Source organism: Dryas octopetala, chromosome 2, assembly GCF_963921425.1.
Source record: "Dryas octopetala chromosome 2, drDryOcto1.1, whole genome shotgun sequence".
NCBI lineage: Eukaryota > Viridiplantae > Streptophyta > Magnoliopsida > Rosales > Rosaceae > Dryas > Dryas octopetala.
The window spans coordinates 462,644-471,214 of NC_141367.1; the positions used below are offsets into that span (position 1 = coordinate 462,644).

Sequence of the window (8,571 nt, forward strand, 5' to 3'; positions counted from 1 at the left end):
TACGGTATATTCCAAATTAGAAGCTCACTATCTTTGGTGCAATTACAAAATACAGTAAGCAATTAGAACCCTCTTTTCATTTTAGTATTTTTTTCTCTTTCTTTTGGCATGTACAAAATAACATTTGAGGAGAAATAAGAAAGTGTAGTAAGGAGCGGGCTTCAATGACCTGACTGAAAATGTCAAACTTGGAGTCTTCAGCATCTTTAGGAGAAATTAACCCAGACGTAACTGTGGAATTATTGATACAGGATATCAACTTGAACTCCTAAATAGAAATGTACAGGATATCAAGTTGATACAGGTCAAAAGCGCGCTGTTAGAAACATCAATCATCACCTTGGTTGCTAGGTAGACCACAATGGAATAGGTGGCTTTTCACCGGATGGCAAAGAACCTCTTCAGTTCAACTCAGCTCAATAAAAGTCTAGTCCAAACTGCCTGTGGCAAGCTCTTCAATTCTTACTTCATCATTCTGCTTTATATATGGGGCTAAACAGGAATCCAAAGTCCATTTTAAGCTTTTTCACTGAGACAGATAAAACTGCGAACTTGGGCTGAAAAACTGAGCAGCAATGCTGACGTGTCCAGAAGTGGTGCCACATACATAGGCTATTTGTCCAACCACATCCATAAATATCATCAAACCTGGAAAGTAGTTGTCCCATTGTTCCTCCCATTAGGAAACCAGCCACATTCAAAACAAACAGGAAGTTAAGTTCATAATAGTAATGACCTTAACTTATTCTGACGAATTAGCACAGCCAGCTTATCTTACAAAAGTTGACTATGAAAATTCAAAATTGCTTCGATAACAACATAGGTCCAGGCTGCATACAGCCTCTGACGTGGTTAAATTCCAACCCATACTGCATCCTGATAATAAGAACATGCTAATAAGCCCCACAACCCCCCCCCCCCCCCCCCCCCCCAAACATTGGATCTTAGACTTCTCAGAAACATCTCTTTACCTCTCGCTTCTATATTCTCTTTTCCTACCTCCCTCCTTTTATTTTCTCTATCCTGCATCATCTGTTTCTGCACCTGTACTAATTCCCCCTCCCATGGATGACAGATAAGTATCATAAAAAAATCTAACTTTGGCTGACTTTCCATCTCCCTCCACCATTATCCAAGTACAGGTAATAAAAAAAAAATCATATAAAGTACATCATGTTATCACAACTCAAGTAATAAAGAATAAGAAAAAGAAATGATGATAGTATAAAATGTGAACAAGTCTGCCTCCTAAATTGAACTTTTTTCTGAGTAGTATATAGAGCATAATTCTGCTTGAAGACAAGTAAACAACTCAACATGCATAGACCAATAATACATGCAACTTATCCGCCAGAATATGAAAATGTATAAAGGAGTTGAAATGGAGTCTCTTGCACATACCCAGGATGCAGTTATTACCATGCAGCATGTAAATGATCAGCCTTGTGTGTTACTGGTGGGCCTCTCTTCTGAGCCAACATATCAACAAAACAGCAAGAACACATGGACCGATATAGCCCAATCCTACAAATTTAGGAATTTATTTTTTCCTCCTGTTAAAACTTTTTACTATACTACAGGCCTCTTCAAAACGGGCATGCTGGACCAGAGAATCCAAAATTAGATTACAAATAGAAGAATCGGGAAAACAGCCATATGCTTCCATAGAGAGAAATATCTCCTTTGCCATGTCAAGTTTTCCTGAGTCACACAAAGCCTTGATAAAAGCACTGTATGTATAATTGTCAGGATTCAAACCGAGTGTTAACATACCAAGAAAAAGTTTCTCTGCTTTCTCAACCTTGTTCATCCTACAAAGACTTTGAATAAGAGCACTAAACGAGTAAGCGTCTGGTTTTATTCCATCTTCCTGCATTTTTTTCATTAGTCTCATCGATCTAGCAATATCTCCAATGAGACACGAAGAGCGTATTAATATATTGTATATGATGGCATTTGGAATGACACCCCACCTAACCATCTCAGCAAAACAATCAAAAGCATCATCAATCCGGTACACCCGACAAAGGCCATCAATTATTGAACTTAAAGTGAACAAATCTGGTTTAAATCCATGCTCTAAGAGCATTACCAACAGTTCATGTGCCTTACCTACCTCTCCAGTCTTGCAATATCCAGTAAGAAGTGTATTGAAAGTAACTAGGTTAGGAGGAATACCTTTGCTCTGCATATCTCCAAAAGCCTTTGATGCCCTGTCCATCATTTGGGCTTTGCAGAAGCAATCAATTACCATGTTATATGAGAAGACATTGGATACAAGTCCATCTTTGATCATTTGATCAAAGATTCGATTCCCCTCTTCACTCTTTCCTGCCTTGTACATAGCTTCAACAACTGCAACATAAGTATTAAACCCTGGTTTCACACCTCGTTGTATAAAACTTTCAAATACTTCGTGGACCTCATTCTGAGGATGAGGTAATTCCTTTATCAAACAAACCATTATGATGTTGAATGTTGAACTGTCAGGCAAATAACCTTTTGCACCGGATTTCTTTAAAAACAAAGCAATCTCTCTTGCCATATAATTTTTCGAAAGGCAATACAGTATGGTATCACAAGCTACTTTAAACAAAACAGACTCCCTTTCAACAAAACTTAATAACAACTCAAAAGCCTTACTGGGGGCCATGCAACGAAACACCCCATGAACCAATGATCTGATAGCAGCTTCATTAGGAGTCACATTCATCTCCCTCATTATCTCTAAAACCCTGAAAGCTTCGTCAACCCTCTTTGAATTACAAAACCCATCAATCAGGATTGTATAGGTAAAAACATTAGGCAAATATCCCAAGCCCTCCATTTGTTTGACCAAGCGAAGTGCCTCATCCACAATACCAATCTTGCACACTCCATGAATGAGGATATTGTAAGTGAAAATATCGGGTTTGCAGTTATCCGCAGGCATCTGTTGGAATTTCAAATAAGCCAAGTCAAGTGAATTGGACTTGATTAACGCATCGATTACAGCATTGTACAACCTTGTGCTAAGACAAAGACCCAAAAAGGATATTTGCCCAAAGACCTCAGCACAATATTTTGCCAAACCCAACCTCCCCCAACTGCCGATCAATACGCAAAGCAAGTCTTCAGTGACCTTAAGACCTGAATTCTTAATATCTTTTAGCAATTCAACAGACAATACAACCGGGCCTTTCCGGTAAAGGGTGTTGGCTAACACACCACGAACCGATTGATTCTTTGAGAATAACGGATCGCTATTCGAAACCCATATGTAAAACTTCAAAGGGTGTAATGGGTTTTCTTGGTTTTGCAAGACACTAGCAACAGACTGAGGATTTAAAACGATCCTCTTGGCCTTCAACTCGTGGTCCAGCAATAAGAACCAGTCCTTCCGTGAAAGAATTTGAGAAATGTATAGGTGATCAATTGGTTTATTATCAACGCGAAATTTGTGATTGTCAGCTGATACGGGATTGTTTGAAATGGAAACCAAATTAGAAATTTGAAGCTCAAGGTTGGGTGTAGAAGAAATACCTTTAAGAGGAGCTCCAATGTTGTCAGGAGGTGTTCGATTCAGAGCTTTTCTGGGTTTGTTTTGTGATGAGATTTCTCTATGAAGTTCACTCCGACTGTACGCTTTCTCAGGGAGGTTTCTGAGTGCAGGTGAGGCCCTAGAAGCTAAAGAAGAAAGCCATCTCATATCCCTCACCATGCAAGTTGTAAAACTAATGAATTAACAGAATGAAGAATGAAGAATGAAGAGTTAGGGTTCAGTAAAATGGCAAGATAGAATGTGCATATGTATTTTCCATGTATTTATATCTACATATAGTATATTGGTTGACAATAAAATAATTAGTATATGTCTCCGACTTTCTGATGATTTGTCTTGAATTGATTCTTCATCTTTTTTTTTTTTGGTCGATCCATCTATTTTTCATTTTTTCTTAGATGATTTTTTTTTTTTTGTTTATTTTTTTTAAATATAATTTATTTTTCTCCATCCAATTTTAAGTTAAGTGTTCAAATACTCATGGTAAGTAATGAATGCTCGTGTAATTATTACTTAGTGACATGATCTTATTATACAATTGCAATCACATTTTTAATGGAAAAATTTACATTTAGGACATAAATTTTGAGGTAAATCCTATTAGGGGACAAATATTTTAGGCCATGTCACTAGAGAACAAAAATGTTCATTTTGTGTCATAATATAACTTTTCGTCACTTTTGTCACCTTGTTAAAAAAGATCACATGACATACACATAAACTCTTTTTCATGGACAAACGTCAATCCACCTCAAAGTCATAAAAAAAAAAAAAATTTAATTAAAAGTAAAAAAATATAAATTACAAGTCCAAAAAATTATTAAAAAAAAATTATAAATTAATTAAAAGTAAAAAAATTATAAATTACAAGTCCAAAAATTATAAGATAGTTAAGTGGAAATCCAGTCAGTATAAATATTAACTGTTAGGACAATCTATCATATGCCTAAAGTAAGTAACAAAGTCTGCACCTCTTTGTCCTCTAACTTTTCGCGTGATTGCCTTTCTTCATTTCCTCTCTCTCTCTCTCTCTGTATGATCATCCTCAGCCAATATCTCTCCTCAGAAGCACAAGCTCGAATACGATGCAAATGCGTTGTCGATGCCATAGAGTTCGATCCTCCTCCGTCGATATCACTCCTTAGAAGCGCAAGTCCAAATTTGATGTGTCACCGATGCAGCAGAGTTCGATCTACTCGCTGATGAAAGTGAAAGCAAATAGTGATGGCGGGAGTTGAAAAATTTGAAATGTGAGATTAATTATGACAAGAAGGTAATGGGGAGTGACAAGGGGAAAGGAAAAAGTATCCATGATGATTGTTAGCTGGAATGTAAGGGGTTTGGGTAGTAGCAATAAAAGGAGAGTGGTGAAAGATTAATTGATTAGAAGTGGGGCTGATATTATTATGTTACAAGAAACAAAGAAGTCCGAAATCGATAGGAAATTGTTGAGTAGCATTTGGGGGTCCAGGTACAGGGATTGGATTTTTTTTCCGGTATGGGGCAGAAAGGGTGGTGTGGTAGTGATGTGGAATACAAGGACCGTCTCAGTATTGGAATCGGTGAAAGGAAATTTCACGGTTTCAATTAAAATACAGGCGTCCAAGGACAAAATTGGTGGCTATCTAGAATTTGCAGGCCAAACAAGGCAAGGGAAAGGAACGCTTTTTGGGAGGAGTTAGCTAGGCTTTTTGGTCTTTGCGGATCCCTCTGGTGTTTAGGAGGTGATTTTAATATAGTGAGGTTTCCCTCCGAAAAATCAAATGAGGGAATTTAATGATTTCATTCGGGAGGCAGAGTTATGTGATTTGGATTTGATGAATGCAAAGTTTACCTGGTCTAACAGGAGGGAGGAGGCAGTGTGCTGCAGATTAGATCGATTCCTTTTCTCAAAGGAGTGGGAGAGATGTTTCTAAATGCTAGGCAATCTGTTATGCCTAGAGTCATTTCAGATCATTGCCCCATTGTACTAGATACAATTTATGTGAAATGGGGTCCAGCTCCTTTTCGATTTGAGAATGTGTGGATGGAGCATCCATCATTGACCAAGAACATAAAGGATTGGTGGGGTGAGCAGTCTTTCCAGGGGGGAGAAAAGGTTATAAATTTATGCAGAAAATGAAATTTTTGAAACAAAAAATGAAAGTGTGGATCAAGGAGGTGTTTGGGGATGTGGGACTTAAGAAAAGAGAAGCGGAGGAGAAAATAAAGAAGCTAGATGGTATCGAGGAAAGAGAAGACTTAAACTCTGTACAAATTGAAGAAAGGGTATCTTTCAGAAACAAGTTGGGGTAGCTAATTTTTAGAAAGGAGATTCATTGGATGCAAAGGGTAAAAGTGCAATGGGCGAGGGAAGGAGATAGTAATACTAAATTTTTTCATGCAATTGCAAATGGAAGGAGGAAGAGGAACTACATTGAAAAATTAGAAGTTGGAGAATGAGTGATAGTGGAAGACAGGAAGTTGATTGAGCAAGAAATTATTGGATTTTTTACAAATCTGTATAATAATTTTGAAAGGCTAACTAGTAGAATTCATGGGCTGAATTGGAGTCCAATAGAAGATCAACAAGCAAGGTGGCTCAAAAGACCTTTTGAGGAAGAGGAGATAAGAAGAGCTATCATGGATTGTTGTCAGGACAAGTCACCAGGACCAGACGGTTTTACGATGTTAGTATTTCAAAGATGTTGGGATGTGGTGAAAAAGGAGCTGCTCAAGGTGTTTGAAGAATTCTACAAAATTGGAGTGGTTAATGCTATTACAAATGAGACATATATTTGCCTCATTCCGAAAAAGTTGAAATCATTAAGAATTAGGGTTATAGACCAATTAGTTTGGTACCAAGTCTCTACAAGATTTTAGCAAAAGTGTTGGCCACCAGATTACGGGAGGTTTTAAGTGCAACAATATCATCTGCACAAAGTGCCTTTGTGAAGAATAGACAGATTTTGGATGCTGTTTTGGTGGCCAATGAGTTAGTTGAGGAGGTGAGAACGAAGAAAATTGAAGGTATGGTATTTAAAATTGACTTTGAAAAGGCCTATGATCATGTAGATTGAGATTTTTTGGACTTTATGATGGAAAGGAAGGGCTTTGGGGCAAGATGGAGAAGGTGGATCGCGAGTTGTTTGAGGTCTACAAATTTTTCAATAATGATAAATGGAAGACCAAGTGGAAAATTTGGGGCTTCTAGACGTTTGAGACAGGGTGATCCTCTATCGCCATTCCTGTTCACAATTGTGGTAGACGAGCTTAGTCGATTGATCGAAAAAGCAAGGGAGAGACAGCTGGTTGATGGGTTGAAAGTGGGACGGGAAAGAGTGCAGGTGTCTCATCTCCAATTTGTTGATGACACCATCTTTTTTGTCACTGGAGATGAGCAAATGTGGCAAAATCTATTAGATGTTCTTGAATGTTTTTGTGTAGTCTCAGGATTAAAAATTAATCGTTCAAAGTGTGCTATAGCGGGTATTAATTCAGAAGAGAGTAAAGTGCAGAGTTTAACGGCTGATTGGGGTTGTGAGGTGGGCGCCTGGCCTATGAAGTATTTGGGTTTGCCTCTGGGGGGTAATCCGAGAGCAACAAATTTTCAGAATCCGGTAATGGAAAAGATAGAGAGAAGACTGGAAAATTGGAAGAAGGTGTTCTTATCAAGGGAAGGAAGACTTACTTTGATTCAGGCTGTTTTGGGGAGTATTCCAACTTACTATTTATCACTATTTAAAATACCAAAAGTGGTAGCTAAAAGGGTAGAGAAACTAATGAGAAACTTCCTTTGGAAAGGGTTGGGGAAGGAAGAAAGTTTAATCTGGTTAGATGAGATATTGTCTCTTAGTCAAAGCAATTAGGGGGATTGGGCATAGGAAACCTGGGGCAAAAAATATGGCTTTATTGGGGAAATGGCTTTGGAGATATCCTTTGGAGAGAGAATCCTTATGGTATGAAGTGATTAGAAGTAAATATGGAAACCAAGAGAGTGGTTAGGATTCACAAGAGGTAAGGAAAGGGTCAAGTCGAAGCCCTTGGAGAGATATATCAAGAGGCTATAATATTTTAATAGTGTGCTGTAAGCTGACTGTAGGGAACGGCGAAAGGGTTAGATTTTGAGAGGATGTTTGAGGAGGAGGGGAGGCTTTTAAAATTTGTTTCCCAAGGTTGTATAATTTGTCTGATCATCATGGTTTATTAGTGGCAGAAATGGCAGGGGGAGTTAATTTTCAACCAAATTGGAATCTAGGTTTTCGAAGGAATTTAAATGACTTAGAAGTGGAGGAGTTGTCATGCATCCTTACTCTTAGTGCTTGAGAAAGTTCATTTGTTGTCCACTAGAGATTCAAGAGTTTGGAAAATGGACTCTAAAGGGTATTTCTCTTCAAAGTCTTTTTTTACTTTTCTATGTGGGCATGGCGATGGTAGTCTTTTTCTACCGGCAGGCTTGATTTGGAAAGCAAAAGTTCCTCCACAAGTCAGAGTTTTGGCTTGGTTAGTAGCTCTTGGAAAGATAAATACGTGTGATATTCTACAAAAAAGAATGCCAAATGTTTGTTTATCTCCAAGCAGGTGTGTTATGTGTAAGATTCAAGGGGAGAGTGTTGATCATATTTTCCTTTAGTGTTCTATTGCAGCAAAGCTGTGGTCAAATTTATTCAAAGATATATGCAAGGGTAATGTGGGTAATGCCATAAGGGTGCTATTCTTTGTTGAGTGAAAAGTTCTTTGGTTTTGGTGGGGTTAAGAAGGCCAAGGTGTTTTGGAATTGCAGAATGATGGCCATTTTTTGGGTTATTTGGATGGAGAAGAATCGAAGAATATTTGAGGATTATAGAGGAGCAGATGTTGAAGAATTGTGGGATCGAGTAGTTTTTTGGTCTTCCCTTTGGGCATCTGTTACTAGTGACTTCAGGGGTGTATATTTATTCGATATAACTTTAGATTGGAGGGCATCACTTAGATAAATGGATTCTGCTTTATGAGGCTTAACTCTATATTTTTCTTTTTTATCTTTTCTCTTAAATAATGGACATATTGTC

General features: G+C 37.9%; 1 protein-coding gene across 2 annotated transcripts; it reads right to left on the reverse strand.

Annotated features, from left to right (window-relative positions):
* On the reverse strand, positions 1 to 3,752 carry PPR40 (pentatricopeptide (PPR) domain protein 40). Of its 2 annotated transcripts, none has more exons than XR_015120440.1 (2): positions 1,402 to 3,752; positions 1 to 648 (listed from the first exon to the last, which is right to left on the reverse strand). XR_015120440.1 is itself a non-coding variant. In XM_086232695.1 (2 exons), exons 1-2 carry the CDS (start codon positions 3,698 to 3,700, stop codon positions 1,541 to 1,543), a joined length of 1,872 nt encoding a protein of 623 aa, XP_086088821.1. In that variant the 5' UTR covers positions 3,701 to 3,752; the 3' UTR covers positions 980 to 1,540. The 2 variants fall into 2 exon arrangements, 1 of the variants encoding a protein (XP_086088821.1); XM_086232695.1 differs by lacking the exon at positions 1 to 648 and having other exon boundaries at positions 980 to 2,355; positions 2,644 to 3,752.
* Positions 3,753 to 8,571: the final 4,819 nt, after the last annotated feature.